Source organism: Podarcis pityusensis (genome assembly GCF_964106645.2).
Source record: "Podarcis pityusensis genome assembly, chromosome: 1".
Classification (NCBI taxonomy): Eukaryota; Metazoa; Chordata; class Lepidosauria; order Squamata; family Lacertidae; genus Podarcis; species Podarcis pityusensis.
The window spans coordinates 77,082,634-77,107,977 of record NC_138028.1 but is presented as its reverse complement, the minus strand read 5'-3'; the positions used below and the strand labels follow the sequence as shown (position 1 = coordinate 77,107,977).

Below are 25,344 nucleotides of genomic sequence, written 5' to 3'. Positions count from 1 at the left end.
GAAACGCTTCTTAGAACCACTAGTGACTTGTTCCACTACACCAGCAATAGGAAACCTGCAAACTTCTGGATGCTTTGGACTCCACCTCCCCTCAAGCCCCAGCCAGCATAGTCAGTGGCCAGGCATGATTGGAGCTGAACTTCAATAACATCTGGAGGGGCATAGGTTCCCTGTCCAGTTGGATGTTCATTTCTGCTCCTGAAGAGGACTCTTACGCACTGTGGACACACAGAGTCCATGGTAGGGTAGGCCTCATCTTCAGACCTCCAGTTCAAGGTGGTTCTGTTGTTATTGTCACCAGGTCATGGGGAACAGGGCAGGCTAGCAGGAGAAGGTGTTGCTTGCCACGTCTAGCTTTGCCCACTATGTATTACCGGTATATTCACTATAGCACTAAGGATGGTGTTCCGTCAGTGCTGCGCACCCTCTCCCTCTTCTCATCCTACTATTCACCCTCTAAATCTGTTCTAGGGGTCTCCCGACACTCCAGAGCACATGTAGGGATGGTGCAGGCAGAGGAAAATGGGGGATTCTGATGCATTAGTGCAAACCCTTACACTAACGCAACTATTTAGTTGACTCCCGCCCTATATGTACCCTCTAGGGCAGCAGTGGGGGAAACTGTGACCTTCCAGATGTTGCTGGACTCCCAACTCCTGTCAGCTTCAGCCAGCATGGTCAATGGCTAGGGATAATAGGAGTACAGCAACATCTGGAGGGATACAGCTTCCCCAGCCCTGTCGTCAGGGTCTTCAGAAATAACTTGACTTAAAAGCATTGTCATTATAGCCTTCTGCTGAGTTGAAAACACTCAAACCATGCTGTGTTTTTAAGGCACCAAATTGTTCCCATGTCCAGGATATAACAGTTGCAATTTTACGAGGGAAAACATTTAGCTGCCAAGATCATGGACAAAGTGTAACTAACAACATGAACTGAAAACAACCTGGGGCGTAAAGAGGAAGTCTTTTTGATTGTGTGCAGCTTCCCACTCCTGAAACAAAATAGGCCTTTCAGTATTTTTCTAAGGAGATTTTTGCTCTGTTAAAGTTGACGCCTTAGAAAGAACAGCTCTGACTTTTTTTCTAAAGCTGTCAGTGCATGTTGTGAACCCAAGGAGTTATGGGAACAACAATTTAGAGTTCCTAAACATCAGAAAGGGGCCAACTATTGCTGTTAGAAATCTTTCTTAATGCCTCTGAAATAATATTATAGTGTAAAAAGAAAGAGACAATTTTATTTTCCTTGGTGTTAAAATTGTAGTAGAATGTGCTCTCAGAAAATTAACTAGAATTATTCTGAGAGCATAGCATTCTCCAACTAAGCCCCTATAAGCAGATGTAAAATACAACTGAATAGAAGAACAGATTTCCCCCCACAACTCCCTATGTATAATACATGACCAGTATTAGCTGGGTTTTTGCGTGTGTGCTGTTGTTGCAAAAAAAGCTTACTTAAAGCTAAATGAGAAGGCAATGCAGTGTGTGTGTGGATCCTAATCTGATAACAAACCCAGGAGCTGTTGATTAGATGCATTTTCTAGACAATAAAAGGAATAAAGATCACTTAGGGGCACAAAGACCGTTAGGATGAACAATGAGGCAATTTCTACCACCATATTATAAAATGTGTGCAGAACTGAAGCACCCAATTGAATTCTTATATTTGAAGTTACTTGGGATTACTCTGTTTACAGTAGTGCAAGATCAATCGAAGCCTGAATAATTTACTTTCTAACTTGCTTAATAACCAAGAATCTCTAGGTCTGCAACCCCCCAGCCCTGCCCCAGTGTTTGTATGTAAGAGGGATGGGTGTGCAAAGCAGTGACTTCATGGTTTACTTGGTGTATAGGTGAAGCAAGTCTGCTTGGAGAGATGTAGCTGAGTTTTGTTATTCCTTGGCTCAGAAAACGATTCTTGGTGACTTGCAATTCTTGTCTTAAAAACAAGGTGAGCATTATGATCTTCAAGTTGTTCTCTGGCTTACCCACTTACCAGCTACCCTCTCCATACATGTGTGCTTTCATCTGCATGATACACGAACTCATAGGAGGGGCAGTAACCAGGGCAGGTGGCGCTGACAACACTGTCTCATAATTCCAGCTGTGCCTATGGGCCCCGCAAAAGTTAGCCACCCCAATCTACGAAGTGCAGCAGCATCAATAAAAAAGAGAACACCATACTAAAACATGAAGCAAGGTACCAATCCATCAGCAGAAAAACTGAGTTCTAAGAATTTTTTTTTAAAAAAGGGAAAACTCTGTCAACACCAGCTTACATCTTTTCAACAATTTCTTTTCAAAATGAAGGCTCTCCTTCACCTCTTGGCAACTCCAAGGCAGCTCACAATGAAGAAGAGTTGGCCGGCTTACATGAAAGTCCTTCTTGTGTTACCCCTGTTCAGGCTGTCCGGAGAATAAAGATAAGGAAGAGAAGTGGCAGTATATCTGCTGTAATTGGGTAGGAAAGAGGAGGTGTCAAAAATAATTATTCAGTACAAGCATTCAGAACTTGCTGTATTTTAATTCAAGGCGGGATAAATGCTGCCGTCATCAGGAAGCTAGCTGAAGGTGTCATCTTTGATAAACAGGGCCTGCTTCACACATTTCCTGCGAAATCAATATAGGCCTGGTGCTTATTTGCTAATATATCATGCCATCTTAGCAGTTCTGTTTTTGTTTTTGTCACTCTTTTGTTTCAGTGATTAGTGTCTCCTTTCACCGTGACAATTTGGGGGCCTTCTGGAAGACAGTAAAGCTATCAAAACCAGCCCGTTAGTGGTTTGGTTTTTGTTTTATTCCACACAGCAGCAAGCTCTGAAAACTGTCAGGAGTCATTGTTTCATCACTCTTCTGTGAATTGTTTGGCACTGCAAACAAGAAATGGTGGGGAACTAGCGGAAGGTTCGGAGGAGGGCAATACATTAATAACTGAGTACAATTATCCATAAATCGCAGGAGCATGGATGTCAAGGGTAAAAAAATCAAAACAGACAGGCATCAACAAAACTTTTAAAGCGCATTTCTGTGTTTGTCTCCAAGTCCCTTGCTGTTTTATTTCTTACCTATGTCCCACCTGACCAGAAACCCCTCTCCTAGTATCCTTTACATGCAGTACCCTCCAAACTATTCACAATAAACATTTTAAGAGTGTACATAAAGAGTAACCAAACTGCATGAAAAGCAGTTGTTTTCATATGGCCCAATAGACCTTAGAAAAGGCTCGGGGATAAATGTTTATGTTTCTTAAAGGCAAGGAGGCTCAAAGGAATCTTTGTATGAACAATTCATTCTACTAAGTAGAGGCCACCACCTCAACTTGGCAGACCTCACCATCCTCATAGATTTCAAAGTGTACTATCTACTATCAGGCAACTGTACCTTTCTCATTAGTATACAGTTATCAGGGGAAGTGGTAGAGACATACATTAGTGCATAGAATGTGTTTGACTGCATTTTACCAATAAAAAAATATTTTCCATGATAATGAAACTTTTAGCAACAATCTAGTTATATGTTTCAATCATATACTTAAGACACTAATGGTTAATATAGCATCTCCCGAGCCAAGGAGATAAGTAACTATACAACCTTTAGATTTGAAGGTAGCCCCGTATAGGGGAGTTTTAAAATGTTTTATTATGTTTTTATATACACTGGAAGTTGTCCAGAATGGCTGTGGCAATCCAGACAGATGGGTGGGGTACAAAGAAACAATTCTTCTTCTTGTTGTTGAACAGGATGGCCCTGTTTTCAGCAGAGAAATGTTGGAGGGTATAAGATGGGAGTATGCTGCTTCAGACAGAATAGTTTGTGTGAATCCTATGTGTGTAATTGAATAGTCATATGATGTGTTCTTGGCTTTCTTTTTTCCTAACATCTTCTAATTCTAAAGATTTTCTATGACCCTGTCTTTCTTTTTACAACCCACGCCCTTCTTGCAGACATTTAGTTAATATTTTCTTTATTGTTTGAGTGAAAATGGCACATCTGTCTTCCATGCATAGTTTCTCTTTTGGCCTTTTGAGATGGGTAATGTGCAGTTCTAAATCTCAGTTTTGAAAGGCAAGGAACTTAAATGGCATTATTCTTTGTGATTGGTCTCATGTAAAATCTCTTTTATTTTGTTTTTTCTGCTTAATTTTTGGCATTTCTATATGAATCATTGCAAATGTTAGCATTTGCTCACCATTATAAACCACAAATTAATAGACACAAATGTGTAGACTAGATGTGCATACTGACTGAAGGCTAATCCAGACAGGATTTTACTCATCTCATTTGGCCTTGTGGGTCAGTTGTTTTAAACAAATAACTTGCATGGGGATGAGGGGGATGAGACGAGAGGGATTTAAGTCTTTGCCCCTGCCATGGTTCTAGCTGGAATCATAAACCTCCCCCTACAAACCTGCTGTTCATAGTAGGATGAATACTCTGATTGGTGACAAGTTAATTCAGTAAAAGAGCTAGTCTAGGAACTGGGATTTCACCTACACTGGATAGGGTAGCATGTCCCTTAAAAACACAGTTTCATAGCTTGGGGGTTACTCCTGAACTCAGTCTTGAACCTGGCTGTCCAGTTGGGCATTGTGGCCAGGAGTGCCTTTGTGCAGGTTAAGTGATATCCCAATTGTGCCCATTCATGGAAGAGGGTAGTTCTGGCCATGGTGACAGATGCCATGGTTACAGCAAGCCTTGCAATGTACTGTATGTGGAGCTACCTTTGATGAGTGTCTGGGAAAAGTCACATTTGCTCTCTGCCCTCATTTTTCTCATCCATGAAACTCCCCCCACAACCAGATCGAGAGCATGAGCCTGTGGTGCCATCTCTTACTTGAAAAGCAGCCTACTTATTTCCTGGTAGGGGAGCTTGCAATGCAATGTTATCACCAGCCCTATATCTTGCATAAACAGTATATGATTTGGATAATCGTACTGGATTCTGCAGGAGTCTCACAATGGAGGTTCCTTGAAGACACACCTCCTGTTGGAAATGAGATGGGACGGAATCCAGTCCTTGAGCAGTTTTGAGAATATGGCTGTCCTTGGCACACACCTCAGCTGGGAAAGGAATAATAGAGGAAAGATCTGTGCCTTATTTGCCAACAGCAGAGAGCAAGATTGCAGCTGGTTATTGCCTTGAAATTCCAAATATCTGAACTGCCTTCATTATTTTGCGACTCTCTTTTAGTCTCCAGCTACACCAAGACTTCATTAGCTTCTCTCAGTGTGTGCATGTTCTTTAAGCAAAAAATGTCAATTTGAGCAAAAGCACTCTGTTGAAATCCTTGGGCTTAATTTCCAATCCCAGCTGTGTGGCATTCTTTCTTCATGAGACTAGTCCAAATTTCCATATCTGCCTGTGAGAGGGGTGATCACAACACTTCCATACCTCCTGCTCGTTCTTTCTCCCTTGTCTCTTTCATGTGAAGGCTTTAAGGGATCAGAGTCTCTCGCTTACTATGTTCATAAATGTACCCAGCATAACTGTGCATCAGTCCTAATGGATGATACTCTGCCAGGCTATGTGCACTGTGTGATTTCGATGAATAGAAATATGCATAACTGTAAAACTAATTACAGCTATATTTTGCGCTTCTTAGATACTGCTATGTCTGCTATTAGTGATAATGAAGGATACTGGTGGTGATGATTATGATAATAGCTTCCTTGGAAGTGCAACTGTCTAATCTTATGTCTCTTTTTGTTTTGTTTTTTCTCCTAGCTGGGAGGCTGTGGGATCCTTGGAGTTGGCATATGGCTAGCAGTTACCCAAGGGAACTTCGCTACCCTCTCTTCTTCCTTCCCTTCCCTGTCAGCTGCCAATCTGCTGATCATCACAGGGACTTTTGTAATGATCATTGGCTTTGTGGGGTGCATAGGAGCCATCAAAGAAAACAAGTGCCTCCTGCTCAGTGTGAGTATAACATAATGGTGGTTCTGTTGTCTACCTGCATCCTGCTTTGTGGCCTCTGGGTGCATGTGTTGATATTGAATTGATGCACAGCATGTTCTTAATGTTGGGTACTGTGCATTCTAATTGCATAGTCACCTCAACACCATATGCTGGAAATAGCCAACTGTTTTTGTCTGGGGTAAGACATATGCACCTAGAATGCACTGGTTATGAATGGCATTCAAGATACATATTAAGCAGTTATGGATGATATGGTACATGCCGATGTGCATCTAGGAGAGCCACCTAGCTAACAAAATGGCAACTTAAACCAAGGCTCTTAACCCTTGAGCTAGATAATGAAAAAAAATATAAATTTAGACATTTAAAGATGCAAGTGGGAGCACATCAGTAACATTGTTATTTGTTTATTTTACAAATCATAGCCATCACCAATATAAAGATAAAAATGGCAGTCCTGTAGAGCTGGTTGTCCTGTTTTTAGTTCTTAGCTATGATTTGCTTTTAACTATCAAATATATGAAATACTTTAATAATTTTCCTGGAATGGTCATGGAAGAAAAGAATGTGCAAGTTGAGTCAGGGTTTAAAAGAGTCCTCCCCAGATTCAAACATAATACAGAGCTGTGGGTTGCTCTTAAAATAGAAGTGGAAGCCTTCAGTCTTCACCTCTCACATATATATGAGGAGAGAGGATTAGGAGTTTAAGAATGAACATGGCTCATTCTCAGTTGCATTAATCATAGTTTATATAATCATCAGAACTGGGTGGTAGTGTGGCAATAGGTGAAATCAGTGCTTTTTTCTGGGGGGACATGGGTACATATACCCCTAAACATTTTGTGAATCTAACGGGAGAAGAAACTAAGTCTTTTTAAAAAAATAGTTTCTTCTCTAGCACGGTGAATCGTCAGTTCCGTTGCTACCCCCGATGGCGGCCTCATTTCCTGTCACGGTGTTTCCTGAGTCTCAGACAGAATGAGAGTACCCCTAAACATTTTTTAAGGAAAAAAAAGCACTGGGTGAAATAACTCACCAATGTGTAGATCCCCACACATATCATGTAGTGTTAGAGAGCCAAAATGAGACGGGGTTTCACGAGGGTTCCTTCTGTTTTCTATTGTGTATTTTATGCAATTATGATATTTTGTTCATAATTCATTTTAAAAATCACATGGAGTTTGGGACAAGTACTTTCTCAGTCATAGATAATGAAAAACAACTTTTCTATGATTTTGGGGCTGACAGTAGTACACAGCAAGTGAGCTGAATTGCTCCCTTTGTGATCTGGGTGATCCTCACTTCTCTCATGTTTGAAATAGCTGCTTAGCAACCTTTGCCTCTTGTTAAAGTTTAGGGCAGTGAGCAGAACTGAATGCTACTTTTCATTCTGGAGCAGTCATTCCCATTAAATCATTCCAGTCAGCACAATTTAGAGCAGGCTGAAAGCTAAAAATGAGAGGCAGAAGAAAGTTAGCTTAGAGGCAATTTTGTTCCCATTGTTTCTTGATTTTCTTGAAGTACGGCACACCTTAAATTGTACCCTGCCATGTCGGAGAGGAAAGCTGTCATCTTGTCCTCCTGTGCCTCGTATAGTGTGCAGTGCCTATGTATGTGGACAGTGGATTGTTATTTTTTGCTGGCTTTTACATCAGTGAGAAAACATCAGTGTGGGGCTTTGCACCCTGCACAAATGTATTCAGAAAATCCCCAGGGATACCATTAAGTACATTGGTGAAACCCAACTACATAGATGTTTAATACATGTTGGTATTAACATATAAGGCCCTGTGCAGCTCAGCCCTGTGCACTTATATGCCAAAATGGCCTCAAAATAGCAATATGATTTCTGACTTGTTAACCACAAGCAGTTTGGTTCCAGTTTTCATAGGATAGAACTGTATACAGTAACATAGACCCAACTCCCTGACTGACTTGGGAAATCCAAAGCTAAAGCAGCCCCAACAGGTCTGACAGCACTCACCCACCCCACCAGCCCAGGAAATTGGTTCCATCGTCAAACTGGTTTTTTGCACACCTCTTCAAATCATCTCAATATGTTTTGGCTGTGACATTCAAACTGAGCATTTATTTTTATTGTCTGCTTGTGTTGGCCTACTCACAATAAGCAAGGAATGTCATAGCTGGAATTTAGAAGAAGAAAAGAAAAGAAAAGACACTAGGCGTGTGAATTGGCTTTCAGGCGTCATTTTTTTTAAAAAGGTGCCCAAGCCTCAGAGTCTCATCTGTGACAGGCCTATATATTAAGGGGGGAAAGAAGAAAACGTACTTGAAATAGGCTTCTAAAAAGCATTCTGTTTCCAGCTTTATTGAAAGAACTGATGCCCAAAACTCTTACCAGTGACAGGGAATTTGACTAGCGAGATGTTAAAAGGTGTGTGAGGGAGAATGGTAAGAGATTGTCCTGTGAATGATTTTCTGTCCATAGTTTTCCCACACATAGTTGTAGGTATTGATCCTTGTCTGGTGTTTCAGCTTCTGTTGTTTTAATGGCTTGAGACAGGAGTTGGGAGGGAGGGAGGTGACATCTGTAAGTCAGTTGGCTGGCAAGAGGCGTCCTTTGTGAAAGAGCTCCGGCTTTTTTGCAGAGCATGCAAAAAGTTCCAGGTTCAGTCTCTGACATCTCCAAACAAGGCTGGTCAGAAACCCCAGAGAGCTACTGCCAGTCCACTTAGAAAATGCAGAAATAGCTGGACCAAGGGTCCAACACAGCATAAGGCAGCTTCTTAAGTTCCTGAATTACCAGAAAGGAAGGGGATATTTATCACTGACCTATAGTTGTTGAGTACTTCTTGGTCTAAGGATGGCCTTTTGGGGAAGGGTTGTACTGGTGCTTCTTTCAAGGCTTCCCTTCTCACCCAGTCAATCCCTATCTGTTTGCCCACCTTGTCTGGCTATTGACCATGTTAGACTGCCGAGAGTTGGAGTCCCATAACAGATCAGCAAAAGATAATCTACACTGCCTGACTGCAGCTTTCCAAGTTTCCAGACATGGGTCTTTTGCAGACTTACCTGGCGATACAGAGGAGTGAACATAGGACCCTTGGCATGCAAACCATGCGCTCTGCCACTGAGCTATGGTCCTTCCAAACTCAAGCGGACGAAGAAACCAAAGTCATTTCTGGATTGTGTAGCACTTTAGAATGCAGGTGGGGAAAGTCACATCTTTGGCTCCTACGACCTCCATGAGGAAACCAGCATATCCAGGAAAATGAAGGTGATGGTCCTACAGCTGTTGTTTCTCCCCAACCAGACTGAACATTGGAAGTTGCCTTGTACTGAGAAAGAACATTGGTCCAGCTAACTCAGTATTGTCTACAGTGACAGGCAGCAGCTCTCCAGGGTTTCATCTTTCCCAGATTTACATGCTGGGAACTAAACCTTGGACCTTTTGCATGTAAAGCAGGTGCTCTATCACTGAGAAAATTGGAGAAAAAGCAGGTCTCTTTCTGTGGATAATTGTAGATGGACCTCTTCATTGCCTGTTGATTGAAAAGTACTAATTGCCCCTCTCACTAGCTGAGTTCTTTCCAAGCTCCCTTCCGTTCTCCTTTATTCTTTTACAAAGGAAGTTATTTGAAGTTCATTTTGCAGAGCCTAGATAAAGCCAGAGGGTCTCCCCACACCATGCTCCTCTCATTTGTTTTAATTAGTAGGCAGAGCCATTGCTGAAGGCCCAGACAATGAGATGTAAATTAAGATATAAAACCCTAGATATAACCCTTAGACATAAACCCTTTTCCCCCTGTTAAACTTTCCTCAATCTATTTTTAGCTGACCTGAATAACATATGGGGACATCAGACCTTTAGCGAGGATTCAAAGAGCAGTTCAAATTGTTGGGTCTTCTAACAAAGCCCAGGATCCTCTTTGGGACACAGCAAGTCAGTTGTTGGCAACTTGTGCAGTCTGCGGACAGAGGGAGAACCAGGTGTGCAAAAAGAAATCCTCAGGAAAATATAGTGGATGATGCTAATGGCAATTTTCAGTGGGCTAGTCACCAATCCCTTCTTGACTCTTTTTGAGGGGGACTTATCTGCTTGTAAGAGAGGTTCTCATAAAAATAACCCCTGCTGAATCAGACCAGGGGCCCATCTAGTCCAGCATCCTGTTCTCATAGTGGCCAACAAGATGCTCATGGGAAGCAAGCCAACAAGCAGGATCTGAGCAGCCGCCCTGCTCCGTATTACATAGAACACAGGAATCTGCCTTATGTTGAATAAGAACATTGGTCTATCTAGCTCAGTATTGTCTGCACTGACTAGCAGTGTCAGCCCTGAACACCCCCCCACCCCCAGCCATTGCCACACAGTCTGCCCTGGTAGCCCTAACCTGATTCATTGCCTCAGGTATGGTGCAGGATGCTATCCTGTTTCTAGTGTAAGGGCTAACTGCCAGTCCAGTGGCTTCTGTAGGGAGGGAGGCGCTATCTTGTCTTTCGCCTTAGGCAGCAAAATGTCTTGGGCCAGCCCTGTCTCTGACTGTAAGGCCTGGAGCTATCTATATTGCATTGCTGGGAAGGCAGCATTGTGCTTAACTTTTGGCTAACACATTTCCCTATGATCAGCTGTCTGCATTTCCTAAGAAAGCCTTATTCTTACTTTACACCAGTGCAGAGATATAGGGTTGTATTCAACATAGCGCTAAGTTCCTTCAGTGCAAGGATTTCTCCTTGTACAATGGAACTCTCTCCCTTTCTCCTCCCCCTGTGTGCCCCCCGAATTTGAGGGGTCAGGCAGGGCCTGCATTACGGGAGGAGGGGGGAAGTCCCATTGCGCAGTCACGGTTATTTAGTTGAATGCCATACCTTTCCCCCACCCTTTTTATTTCACATACTTTGCTTGCTGTGAGGCATTGCATTCTTATAACTATGATTCAAACCTGGCTCTTCCATTAACTGCAGTGTGAGTTACATAACCCAGGGAGGTTGCAGGTTCAGGATCTATATATGTATCTGCTTGGCATTTCAGTGAAACAGCTATAAGGTTTCCTTATACAAGAGGCTCCTCAGCTGCTGCGACTTCTTAGAGCCCCCATTAAAGTCTAGGAAATAAGCCAGCTTCCTCTTGCTTAGCATCTGGCCCACTAAATCTTCTTAAAGGGTTCTTTGCTTCTTTATGCAGTAAAGATGCCTACATTTTTAAAGTTCAGTGGTGCTGTCTGTTTAGAGCAGATATTCCACACCACTCTGAAATCCTCATTTTTGCAGTATTGGCATCCAAGACCTGTGGTTTCTGAAGGAGCATATAGCTGGCTGTTGAATCCAAGGGTCAGTGTCTCTTGACCTCCTTTAGCCACATTGGAGAATCCCAGCCCTAAATGTTTGAGATGGTACAGAAATGTACTCTGAGTGCTACTTATCTAGCCCCAGCAGCTGGTTGCGTTCAGAAGCAGATGGCGTGACACTTGTATGCCCAATGAGGTCAGGGCTTATGATGGCAATCTGTAGATCCTTTGTGTCCCAGGGAAGGTTAGTAATGAAGGGAATGCTAAAGTTAGTGCTCTCTTTCTTTGAATTAACATTCTGCTATTCTGTGGCTGTAGCTAAGTAGCTAAAGCTGCATTGAGTGCATGCGTTGAATATGACAGAGATCTGTGGTTTTGGTATTTTATGAGATTTTATTGATTTGGAGTCTGTTTTCTTCCAAAAGTCATAAAATACAGAAAATGCCATAAAATGCCAATTAAATCTGCTGTCTGACATACAGTTCTAGGGACCGCATCCCCCCTCTAGATTGCTAAACTAATAATATAAAATGATTCATGTGGGAAGCCCAAGTGAGAATGTGGTGGACTCACCCACTAAAAACCACAAACTGTGATTTATGAGTCTTTTGCGTTTTAGAAACTGTGTTTTGCTTCTGGAAACTGGTAGCAAGTGCTATAGACCTTAAGCTATCACATATTGTCTAGGATGCTACACATCCTGAAATTGTACTCAGCCCTTACATCAATTATGTGCGTCGCCCCCCCCCCCCGGCTATCTTCTAGTATTAGACCACCAGCCATAATGCACCAAGTCCAACAATAAGAGATATTTGCACACCTGCCAAGGGCATGTGTAATTCTCAGTGAGTATCAATAATCTGGAGCAGGGTGTAGAGTCTGTGGCCCTCGGATGTTTGTTGGGCTCCAGAATAGCCAATGTGGTCAGTGCTGATGGAACCAGGAGTTCAACAACATCTGGCTAGTTACTGATATAGATCTTACACATGGCAGATGTTGTGGTAAAACTGTCTTGGCTTGAGCACTTCAGCCTGCAGGTGGGAACTGACATGACTGACCCTTCATACAATAATGATGTTAAATGTACTAACAATAATCTCTCCACATAGAAACTTAATACACAAGGAAGAAGGCTTCCTAGGATTGCATAATAAGGGTGGTATGAAACTAAGTTTTAGTCTGGATAGACCCACTGAAATTAATGGGCCTAACTTAGTAATGTTCATTAATGTCTGTGGGTCTACTCTGAGTAAAGCTTGGTTGAATCCCACTCTTAAGTTGGAACCATTTTCCCTATCATCCAGTTTTGTTTGTTTGCATGGAACAGTCTGTCATGTGAGCAGGCCATTAGGAGAACCCCAGCAATATCCTCCCAGCAATAGCCTTCAGAAACACCGTCCGCTAGGGATGGGAAATGGTTAGGAAATATAGACAAGCAGACTGAGAGAGGGCAAAGATTAAAATAAAATAGAAAATTGCAATGAAAACACAAACAACATCCTTATGGAGGAAGGAAGGAAATATGGCAAGGCGGGGATCTAAAAATGAGTTAGTCTGAAAATAAGGGTTTGATCTGGGAAGCAAACATTGAAGGCAAACATATGCCAAGCACTTGGCACACAGAATTAGCAGCAGACAAGCAACAGTCCCCTGCAGTAATAGCTTTCACGGTACTCTCCCTCCCATCCCCCCTCCAATAGATATCACTAAGTTGTGACACTGTCAAAGCCCTATGACAGAGGTTATTTTCTGTAATTCACAATACTTGTCTGCTATGTTTGCAGTGGCAATTGGTCAACCAGGAGTGTGAGTCATATGATTAATACACTCTGCGTCTCCTCTTTCAATCTGGTCCAAAATTGCTAAGATTTTGTTTGCTTTCAATTTATTGTTAAAGTAATGCAATCACTGAAATAAAAGTGACTAATAATGTTAGCTGTTGACTGCATTCACGCATAACACTAAGCCCTAGACCATAGAATTACACACATAAGCTCCAGGCTCATGCACTCCTCCCCCTCTCTTGTCCTCCACCTTTCACTTCTCTTTCAACTTTGTTTTTCGCCCTCATTACTTCTAAACTCGGACAAACTATTGCACATGCTAAGAATGGTTTATTCTTTGAAATGAATCAACTCCAACCTGTGGCAAATGATCCTAGCTTGTTTCAATAAATCCTGGTGAAACCATGGTTCAGTAAACCAAGGTTTCAGTGAACCACAACTACTGGTTTGGACACCATCATTTTATTTGTATGCTGCCTTTCCATAACAATGCTCAAGGCAGCTTACAACATACTTAGAAACATAACAAAAGAAGTCATAAACAATAAATAAAATACATCAAAAAGTACACAACCAAACTGAACAATTTCCACATAAATCATAAGATTTAAAAATAAAATACAAAAAAAACACCATCCACAACAACCAAAAACTCCTAAACAATACCCCAACCCTATGGGAAACCATGGTTAGTTGCTGCTTAAGATGATGTGTAAACCAGGCCATTGACCTAGCCAAAATTAAGTGCTTGTGAGAAGAAAAGAGGCTTGCAGGACTCAAAGGTTGCAATGTAATTTGAGGGAACCCTGTTGTAAAAGTAATAGGAAGTTGCAGTATAAACTACTTCATTTTCCTCCCCTTGCTCCTACAGAATCGTAGCACATAAAGGCTTAAAAAAACCCGCCAGCATAGTGATTCTTAGCCTATAGGTATTCCCTCAGCAAACTTCTCTAGATACCATCTTAGCCATGGAAAACTTCTGTGGTGAAATATGTCTCACTGCAATGTAAGATTAATCTTCTTTATGAGCTTCTGTGTGGATGGTTTGCATTGGGATTGTGTTGTCTCAAAGCATAAATCTTTCTTATATCAGCAGCCTGCAGTCCCACTGAACCACAGCAAAGTGCATTTTTATTCTCCTCCTTATTTATCATTTGAATTGGGAAGCTTACTTGAAAGCAAACCGTAAGAATTTTTAGTGGTCCATGCCCTGAGCCTGTCTAGTCTTCATTGCACTTTGGCCCATTCCAGTTAGCCTTATAACCTGCATGTATTTCCATGTTAGAGCATAACAAAAGACGAGGCTGTTTCTAAGGGTTTTAGGGAAATGAACAGGGGTAGAAGTGGCTGGATTTACTAGCGGTTTTTTGGTTTAGCTACTTAGTACATATGCAGCTTCTCGAGGGAAGGTGGTGTTGTACTTTCCATAGCATTTTAAAATTGGGATAAAGGGTCAGCAGTGCCTGCTGTGGAAGTTGCCATACAAATATGAAAGAACATAAAATGGGAAGTTGGCCTGCAGCTGTGACTCTTTGAAATATATGCTCCTTGCTCCCTACACTCATGGTTCTGATTTAGGTTGCATACATATGGCATTTTATTCTAGAATCAGTGGTAGCTCACACACAATCTAGATTGAATGTTTTTATGTATGCCTGTTTGGAAAAAAAAGAAAGATGTAGGCAGACTTGAAAGGTGTGTGTATGTGTGCATATCCACACCTGTCCAGTTACATTGTGAGTGGGCATATACAAAACTCGCAATCATCACTTGATTCACCTGGGACTTGTACAGGGAGGAAAATGCATGAATAACCTAATCAAGGGAAAGGAGTTCAAACACATATTTGCAAACCACACCATCCTTTGTGGACAGCAGAATCAATCTAGATTAAGAGCAGCAATTTGAGGGCATAACTGAGGGGGGAAACTACAATTGGTTAGTGTGCACACGGCCTCATATCCAGTGCCAAATTTATGTATAGGCTAAGTAGGCTGAAGTCTAGGGCCTCTAAATCTAGGGGGCCTCACCAGCCTGCCCGCTCCCCAGTGCCGCAGTCTGCCCTCTCCCAAAATTGCAAACCCAATACTTCATGTGAGGGCAGGACAACTTGGGCCTCTAAATCTAGGGGGAATCGCCAGCCTGCCCGCTCCCCAGTGCCGCAGTCTGCCCTCTCCCAAAATTGTAAACCCAAGATTTCATGCAAGGGCAGGGCAACTCAGGCCCAGCAACTATTAGACTCAGGGCTAGCCAGTGGGGCCTAGTTTGAAGCAGTGGGGCGCAACTTGATTTTTTTTTTTGTAGGGCCCCAGTTCACAACCAAAGTCTGCAAAATCTTATAGATATAAATAAAATCCATCTAGAATGCCCTGGTGCAGGGGCCCCCTTAGGAGTGGCCCGCGGGGCCCAATTTGGCCCAATTGCTCCAGTTGCCTTAAGGTCAGCCCTGATGAGACTGTGCAGGGGTTGGACTGACAAGCCCTTCACCTTCTAGCTCCCTGGTGCCACCATTCAGAGTACAGACTCAAGGACTTGTTATGGAAATAAAGGGGGGCACTTACTGGAAATCAGTTTTGTAACTCTTCCCCCCCCCCAAACCCCGAGACAATGAGCCCAGCCACCTTTTATTCACAGTCGCATAAGCATTACACTACAGCATAGTCATAAACTTGTATTTTCAACTGCTGAAATATATACCCAGTATGTAGCAATGGAGATTTATGTTACTGCTTTATGAACGTATACTGTGTTTTATGAATGTACTCTGTATTTTGTGAATTACCTAAGAGCCACCAATAGGGAGCTCTAGAATCTGACAGCTAACCAATTGGGTACTACCAAACAGTGACCCCTATTGCTGAAAGCAGGTAACCAGCAGGGAATGCTTCAGCTTAGCCTTTGCACTGTTGACTGAACACCCCCTGCTGTGCAGATAATGGAGAAATTGTATCCCTTCTGGCATCTTAGCCAACTCTGGTGCACCAGAAACACAGAATAGCAGCAAATAAAATCCGCTCATATGTCAGCAACTGATAAGACTTGTCAACCAGTTATTCCAAAGTCTTCCTAAATTATAAAGCTCCAAAATACAGGCCAAAAGAGAGCAGGTCTGGGAAGAGTGAGGCATACAATGGGCATCACCAGGGAAAAGGCCCTGCTCCGTGTAACTCCTGTCCTGTCATTTGATAGAGTGCCCACTTGCCCCATTCTTGACATGGGATGCTCTCTATTGGAGTCTCCAGGTCCAGTACAAAGACCATAAGAAGGGAGAGCAGGGACCTTGAAGTTCCCAACAGCTGTTAATCAAGCAAGCAAGCAAGCACACAGGTCACCTTTGTCACAGTCAGGACACCTATGTCCTGGCCAGGCCTGCACCCAATCTTGTTTTTGTAGAATCTTGTTTGTCCTCAGTAACCAAAATTATATTATCAACATACAGTGGTACCTTGGGTTATGAACGCTTCAACTTACGATTTTTTGGGTTGCGAATGATTGTAACCCGGCAGTAAGTTGTCCGAGCTCTCTGAGGCCTCCACGGATGCCGGGGGCCAAGCCCCGACGTCCGCGGGGCCTGCAGAGGTTCCGCGGATGTGGGGAGCCAAGCCCCAACATCTGTGGGGCCTGCAGGGCTCCGTGAATTCTGGGAGCCAAGCCCCAACATCTGCAGGGCCTGCAGAGGCCGGGGGGCCAAGCCCTGGCATCTGTGGGGCCTGCAGGGCTCCGTGAATGCTGGGGACCAAGCCCCAACATCTGCAGGGCCTGCAGAGGCTCCATGACTGGGCTCTAGCCGCGGGAGGCCTCTGCAACAGCCCCGAGCCAAGCCTCGACATCCACAGGATACCCAGCAGGTCGCATCCCAGCCCCAAAGTTAGGTAAGGACTTACCTAGTGAAGACAAAGAACAGTGAAGCTCTTAAGAAACAAAAGATGAGCCTGGGCCAAAAAGCCCTTTACCAACCCTTGCCCCACTCCCAGCTGTAGCAAGATGGGTGGCACCTAGCCAGGTAAGTGCACCTAGGTGGAAAATTTTGGCATTCTCCAAGGGATTTTAGGATTTGTTTATGTGAGTCTGCCCTGTGCCTTTGTCTCTGCTTTGTGCCTTCGTTTGGGGGACTTCTGGGGGACTCTGCCTTCTGCCATTGTTTTGGGGATCTGTGGAGCCCATTTCAGCTACTGGTTGATTGTGTGACTGCAGAAATGGATAAAAGCCCCCCATCCAAACTGACTATCATCAGTGCACGTAAGAAAAAAAAATGTTAATTTTTTTCATCTAAAATACTGTCTTATTTATTTTATAGTACAGTACGTTGATTATTGCCTTCATTTTATGGATCAATGGTCTCGCTAGACAGTAAAATTCGCTTTAAATTGCTGTTTTAGGGGGTGTTTTTCATCATCAGGAACGGATCAATCCACTTTCCATTACTTTCAATGGGAAAGTCTGCTTCAGGTTAAGAACGCTTCAGGTTAAGAACGGACTTCCAGAACCAATTAAGTACTTAACCTGAGGTACCACTGTATGTTGTTGTTGTTTAGTCATTTAGTCGTGTCCGACTCTTCGTGACCCCATGGGCCCCATGGACCAGAGCACGCCAGGCACTTCTGTCTTCCACTGCCTCCCGCAGTTTGATCAAACTCATGCTGGTAGCTTCAAGAACACCATCCAACCATCTCATCCTCTGTCGTCCCCTTCTCCTTGTGCCCTCCATCTTCCCCAACATCAGGGTCTTTCCAGGGAGTCTTCTCTTCTCATGAGGTGGCTAAAGTATTGGAGCCTCAGCTTCACAATCTGTCCTTCCAGTGAGCACTCAGGGCTGATTTCCTTAAGAATGGATACGTTTGATCTTCTTGCAGTCCATGGGACTCTCAAGAGTCTCCTCCAGCACCATAATTCAAAAGCATCAATTCTTCGGCGATCAGCCTTCTTTATGGTCCAGCTCTCACTTCCATACATCACTACTGGGAAAACCATAGCTTTTACTATATGGACCTTTGTTGGCAGGGTGATGTCTCTACTTTTTAAGATGCTGTCTAGGTTTGTCATTGCTTTTCTATTTGTCATTGCTTTTCTGTACCACTGTATACAAACAGAAAAGTTGTTTTCTTTCATTTGCAAGGAAACGTACAAAACAAAGTGGCACTAATAAAGAAAATTCCAGGGTGGTAACAGAATGCAAACAAAAAATGCTTTTGCAGTTCATCAAAACTATCCAGCAATACCAAGTTATAGGAAAACTGGTGCTATTAATAGTAATCCTTCTAGTTGGTTAATTGGTTCAGCAACTTCCATGCACATGACGTGTGATGCTAATTATTTCTCCCAAGTTAAATGATAACTAATCAGAGGCAGCTACATGAGAGCTATGAGATTCAGGTGAGGGTCAGATGCCTTGTCAATCCTAGCAGGTATATAATAGGATGACCCGGCCTGCCCAGCATTCTCCTAAAGAGGATAAGCCTAGCATAGATGACTTGTGTATAGTATGCAGATCTGAAAGGGCCACAAAGGGTAAAACACCCAAAAGGTATGTTGAAGAGTTTGCTAAAACAGTCATAGCAGATACAGCTGTTGTTAGTAACTCAGAGAAGGTTTGGGAACCTTCAAGTTTCCAAGAGGTCCAAAGTTTAACCTTAGAGGATGTTAAATGCCATGAAAGCTGAACTTGATTCCTTAGAGTGGAACAAGACATGGGAACTAGTTCCAGGCCTGCCCAAGCCACAAAAGGTTTACAAAGTTCAATCATTGCAAAAGTTTTTCAGTGTTAATTTTATGCATATTTTTTTTAAATCACCATGGTATTTAACAATAATATCTTACGTCCTTTAGAGGAGAAATTGTGAATTGTAGATTTTTAAATACCCGTCATCATCCTTGGCCTCACCCAATTTTGTTTATAACACTCTTCCATTTTCTTCTAGTTGTGAGGGTGGGGGAAGGGGAGGGGCCTCACAAGTGGAGTTGCCTAGGGCCTCTCTTCATCTAAATCCGGCCCTGTGTCATTTCCCCCACATCACAGAATGTTGAAAAGAACAATATGCATGTAAGATCTTGATACACATCTACTGCAGTTACCCCTGAATTTGGGGAAAGCTGGATGCAAGACAAGTTCCATTTGTCGCTTTTGAAAAGCCTCTTTTTCTCAAGCCACACAGAAGAGCCTGTAGTTGCATATGCATTTGCTGCTTTTTTTTTTTTTATCAGAATAGTGGGGGGGGGGGGATGAGAGTAATGCCATTTTAACTGCTGCTTAGTTGTCTAATGCTGCGTTGAAGTTGATCATCAAGGATTATTTTTATGGAAGTGGAATTGGCTTGCTTAGCAAAAGCAGCTCCCTAGGGAACAAACAAAAAGACCAGAGAGGCAGCAAAGGGTTTATTTTCTGCAAAAGGAAAGAGGAATAGAGTGGGAACAAGAGAGGATTCCCTGCAGCACTTGGGGTGGGGGCTGTGCATAGGAACAGCAGGAGCCAGCAAGACCCAAATACTAATTTGCTTTATGCTCTTAAAAAAGTATACTGCTAAATTAAGAATCGGACTGTGCCGCCTTTCCCTGTAACTTCCCCTGTTGCAGAATGCAGCACACGCACACAGAATAATCCTCCTCAATTTGTACCACATATACTGCTTGAGTAGCAGCTTAGGCAGAGGCTGGCGCTTAGAAATAGCAAACGCTTATGCCCCCATTCCTGCCCTTCCCCCCACATTCTCTTGCAGCATGTTCAGTTTCCCTACACACCACATTTTCAGTACAAATTCAGCAATTGAATATGTCGGGTACCATTTATATACAGCAGACATTATGCAGAAAATAGTAAGAGCCAGTGTGGTGAAGAGCTCTGGGTTCAAATCCCCATTCAGTCCCTCAGTGGCTTCGGCACAGTCACCATCTCTCAGTGTAGCCGACCTCATAGGGTTGTTTTGAGCATGAAATGGTGGGATGTGGGTGGGGGCGGGGACCATTTACATTGCCCTTAAGCTCCTTGGTAGGAAAGGTGGGATAATAAAACGCAGTGTAACGAAAGAAATACATAGAATGACACCGACTGGTTAAGATTTAAATTTTAGGTCAACTGAAACTTAGCAGCACAGATATTGACTTGCAAAACCCAGATATTACTTTCCCCCCTACATATAAAATCATGTAATACACTTGTGAGGCCTGATTTTGGAAACAATTGTCAGTTGCTCTTCTTGCTTGCCTCATGGCTTCTGAGTGTTTTAGGGTCAGGCTAGATGTGACCTGCGGTCTTTCCCATGATTCTTTCTCTCCTTTTCTAACTAGAAGCAATCTTGGGACACTGGAGGTCTGAGTGGAAGGGAGGGGGGACTAGTTAACCCTTTCCCCTCTGTCCATTATCCTGCTCAAAATTACTGTGTTTTTCCGTGTATAAGACTCGGGGTTGTTGTTTTTTACAAAAAAAGTAGGTTTAAAATCGGGGTTTGTCTTATACAGGGGTAGTGCTGAGGAGTGTTTTGTTAATTTGGAATCCCCCAAAATAGGGGGCGTCTCATAAATGGGGGCATCTTATACACTGAAAAATATGGTATCTCCTAGTTGCTTCCCATCTACATTCACTTGACATTTCCTATGAGGAAAAAAGCAGCAGGGAAGGTGGTATTTCATAGGAAAATGTCTAGCAAGGAAAAGATTAAGTTAGTCTTCTATGTTATTCCTCACCCTCAAATTTTCAGGTTTTTTTTTTAATAGTGGAAATATACATATGGCTACCTGAAAATCCTAGTTTGATAGCCCTCAGATACATTATCACTACAATTTTATTTCAGCAACTACCAATATTAGAAGCATTTTTTAAAAGTACCTCACTAATGTTTTTAGTGCACCTGGGAGATTTTCTAATGTGCCTCAGGACTGAATATTCCACTACTTTTGAATGTTTAAAAAACTCGTGTCTTCCCAAGAGCCCCTCTCTCTCTCTCTCTCTCTCTCACACACACACACACAGAGAGAGAGAGAGAGAGAGAGAGAGAGAGAGAGAAGAGAGAAGAGAGAATGAGAATATATTCCACAGATGTGTACATAGAGGAGAGCCACCCTTTCTCAAAAACAAGAAGGCCAAGTGTTACTGCAAAGTTAGATAATGGAATATCTGCTAGGTAAAAGTCTGTGAAAACACAATGAATGTCTGTTCTTGCTGAAGCTAATGCAAGCATCCCTCATAGCTGCAGTGCTCGCAGGTCACTGATGTGGTTAGAGCCTTGGTTCTCCTGATCAATTCTTTGACCTCTTTCCATATGAACCTCAGCCACAAGGCTAATAATATTGTCTGTACTTTCGTGACTTTGGCCTAGTTTTCACTGAGGTGGTCTGGACTTTGCTGCATCTGCCTGCAGGTGGGACTCACATGACTGAGTTCTTTTCCACACATAGAAAATTGGGTGTGTGGTGTGAAGAGTTTTCTATGCGCAGGCAATTTTCTTACGTGGCGAAACAATCAGTCATGTCTCACCTATGTCAGAAATGTTACCATTCAGGCAAAGATTTACCTCCTCAATGAAAACTAGGTCTGATTCCTTCTATGCATGAATGCATATGCTGTGAAGATGAAACAAATATTGATGTCTCTGGGCTTTTGTTTCTCTCCCACCCATTCTTCTCTTGACAGTTTTTTATCATGCTGTTAATTATATTTGTGCTGGAGCTCACTGTCGTGATTCTGTTCTTCGTCTACACCGACAAGGTATGTCAAAATATTTCTTCTTCTTCTTTTCTTTCCCCTTCAGCAAATTTGCTTGCCCCCTTTCCTCATATAAATAAGCCATGAAGCCTTTGCCTTGGCACGCATAGCATGTTTTCTTAAGATACCACCTCATATCAGAAATAGTGCACACAGAATACAAAAGTGCTCTTCTAGGACATTGGTCCCCTCCTTCTCACTCTCAGTTCAAGGTCAGACGTATTCAGACATATTAGCAACACATTTATGATTTAAATACAGAGAATTCTAATCAGGGAAGGCTGATGAAAACTCATGCACTAAAAGGCAGATAGTAATCACATTAAGATGTTCATTAGTAAGGGTATTTCTGTTGCTGTGAAAGTTTCCTAATTGGATATTGTTATAGACATTCACCAGGAAATGAGAAATCGGGCTTTGTTGATATGTAAATGTTGACAATTTTTACCTGGTTTTGTTGGAACTGTTAACAGAGAAGGCTCCTTTGATGATGCTGTCAATATGTCTATTCTGACTAGCTCTACCTAGATGACTAGAAACAGTATTTACTCAGAACTGCAACTGTAGCTGTTAGGCTTTGTATACACTAAAGCGTTAATGTGTACAAATCTGATTTTTCCATGTGCCTCTTTGTGACGTTTCATCTGCACATTAGTGCTTTCAGTTTAAATCTTTCTCAGTGTTTCTCGTACACACTAGTAGGTGGTGCTTGGTAGGATGTATTTTGTGTTGTTAATCCTTCCCCTCAATTACTGCTCTTTGCCCACTGAAAGTTCTCAAAGCCTGAGGCCCTTTGTAGGTATGCATGCAGTATGCATACACCTTTAAAAAAATGTTTTGTTCATGTAAAGCCATAGCAATGAGCTTTCACCAAATGTTTCAAACAAAGCAGGCAATTTTGTATTTTTATCTTTTTTTCAAATACATATTTTTCAATTTGTGGGTTTTGCACAAAGCAACAGTTTCAAAAAGAAATACATATCTGTGGATTGTGCCTGCCAGGTAGAGAAGCAGCAACCCATCCATGAGCTCCTCGCCAGGGCAAACAAAATTTGGGTAGGCAGATGCATGGGCACCTCCAAACCACAGACACTCTATGAATACCACAAACACAGAAAGCTGCATAAAACCATTTATTTTACAGACAAGTGCATATAGCCAAGGTGGGATGGGAAGTGGGATGTGGAGAAGAGGGATTTTTAGATACTGTAAGTGTTCTTTTTCATTTCCCCTTTTCCTTTCCCACCTCCTGTTGATGCAAGAGCAGTTCCGTGCAAAACAGCTTTTCTTTAAAAAAAAAAAGTGCCTTCAGCAACAACCTGTGGAAATAGACAAGCTGCATGCTTTCTCTTGGGCTGATGAAAACCAAATGGCTAGGTTGTGCTCAGGCAATGAGGAAACAGACATGAGGGTGATAGATGGCACCCAGCAAAAAGTCACCACAAACATTTTTTTTAAGTCCACACAAAGTGTTTCAGTGTGCCAATATGTGGGTAGCAAGAGATGTTATACTGCATTCTACTGTCCCCATTTTATTGGATTATCCATGGATTGGGAAAACCCAAATTAATGGGCGGGGGGGAAGCTGCAGGTTGCCACTAGGATGAGATTGACATTGTGTAGATGATGCGAAAAATATGCACACATGGGATGCATCGAATCCACTTTAAACTGCTGTGTGCTCATAACCTTAATCCCAGGGCTTTTCCTGATCTTTTCTTGTTTTAAGTTAAATTGTCAGCTCCCGCTTTCTTCCCTTCCCACCTTCCCCTCCTTGTCCAGCCATGGAGACTAAATAACCTCCCCCCCCCGCCCCCCAGTTGCTGGCTTCTCTTGTCAAGAGTAGAGGTTCAGCAAATACTCTGCCCCCTTGTTCCCTAAGAAGCTGGTGTGCATGAAAATATGGGGCAACAAAAAGACACAATCTGTCCCCCACACCAGACTGCTTGCTTGTCCCATGTAGCGAATTATGAGATAAAAATGCTTAAATTTCCTGGCCACACACACACACACACACTGAGTAGCTCATTCTAACCAGTATTGGCAGGTTCCCATTGGGCCTGGTAGAGCAGAAGGCAGAGAGACCAACAGCAGAGCAAATGGTAGGCAGAGCCAGGTAATTCTAATTTTGTCCATGTCCTCCTCCCTACTGAGTTCCACATGGGCAAAACTGAGACTAAGGAAGAGGAGGCAGGCAGGCAGGCAGGGCTGCTCCAAGGCTGGTAGTAAGAAGGCAGATTGAGGTTGGTGGGGCAGTGCCCTGTTTGCCCTAACAGACCCCCCTCCGCTGATTCTAATTATGTAACTAAACTGTGAGGTATGTTTGGCTGAAATGCAGTGATTTACCCTGGGTTTTCAACATCCAAGCCCAGTAGGTTAGTCACAGTACCACAGACACTCTGCCGAAAGACCCAGAATTGTGTTTTTTGCCAATTGCCAGAGAGATGCGCGTTCAGAGTTACCATGCCAGATGATTTATATTGTCAGTGGTAATTTTAAATTACTCACATGCTGTAATAACTCATGAATTAGCTGTTGCCTCTTAAGAGGAAGGCTTGTGCATAATAGAAAACAGATTAATGAAGGGATCTCTACAGCGTGCAGCAGTATTCAAAAAAGAAAAAAGGAAAAAAAGAGCTAACACCACACTTGGTATGCTAAAAAGGGGGAAATAATGAAGAAAGTTATAGTGTCATTATGTGATTCAAAGCCTGTGTGTGTTGGGGGGGGGGGTGTTTACTGGGAATAAAGCATAGAGCTGTCCCACTTCACAAACACCCCTCTGCCCTAATCTCTGAAAAGACAATGAAAACCATTAGAAGGACCTGGGTGAGATGGTATTTCAGTGAGATTGTTTGGGGAAATAAAATGTTCAGAGCAATATATATGTAGACTACATCAGTGATAGGCCACTCATAACAAAGGCAACATAATTAAAAGAGGAAAATGCAAATTGCTATGTATAAGTATGTAGTCTGTTCAGGCATTGCATTATGAGGTTTAGGGTTATCTTATATTGCATTATGCTTATGACACTGAAGTCTTGCCCAGACACAGTGTATTGTTGTGATGGGGTTTTTTTGTGGGGCCCCCTAAACCCTAGAAATTAATAAATGGTAGTATTTTGATTATTTGTGATATGAATGAAAAAAACATGCTGCAGAACTAGGCCAGACTAGGAATCTCTGAGCTGGGTTATGCAAACTAACCACGCCTAGCATAGGTGTTAGCATGACAAAAGGTGTTGATGGCCCATCTAAGAGGAATTTTGGGTCTGGGCAGACAGTGGTTGCCAAGGTGATGGTGTGTGTGAGAGAGAGGTCACAGGAAAAGAATCCTGGAAAGAATGAGAGAAGAAAGACAGAGATCCATCTTGGGCAGGCTGGCTGAAGGCTGGCTGGGAGAGATGTCTTTGACTCCGGTGCTGCACTGCTATGGGGAACAGCCCAAGCTGTAAGATATGGACTCCCTCCATGCAGACTGTAGCTGTCAATATGAGAATAAATCATATTTCTTAAAGCTACAACAGTCTCCGACATGTCTTCAGTTCTCCTAAGGAGCACAAACGGTGGGTGAGTACCTGGAACCCTCTGGAACCTTGCTATTGCTTGGCAGAGAGAGGGGTGAGGCACCCAACTTTTCTAACAGTATGTATGAAGGAAGGATGAAGGAGGGGGTTCTATTGTTTCACCCCCCCCCATAT

The 25,344-nt window shown here is 42.7% G+C and overlaps 1 protein-coding gene across 10 annotated transcripts in view; it reads left to right on the top strand.

Moving 5' to 3' along the window:
• TSPAN4 (tetraspanin 4) overlaps positions 1 to 25,344 on the top strand; it is a 525,920-nt gene that overhangs the window by 451,627 nt on the left and 48,949 nt on the right. For all 10 annotated transcript variants that reach the window (XM_081011602.1, XM_081011606.1, XM_081011608.1 and 7 more), the window contains 2 exons: positions 5,725 to 5,916; positions 21,570 to 21,644. In XM_081011602.1, the coding sequence (XP_080867728.1) occupies positions 5,725 to 5,916; positions 21,570 to 21,644 (267 nt within the window). The remainder of the gene's footprint in view (positions 1 to 5,724; positions 5,917 to 21,569; positions 21,645 to 25,344) is intronic.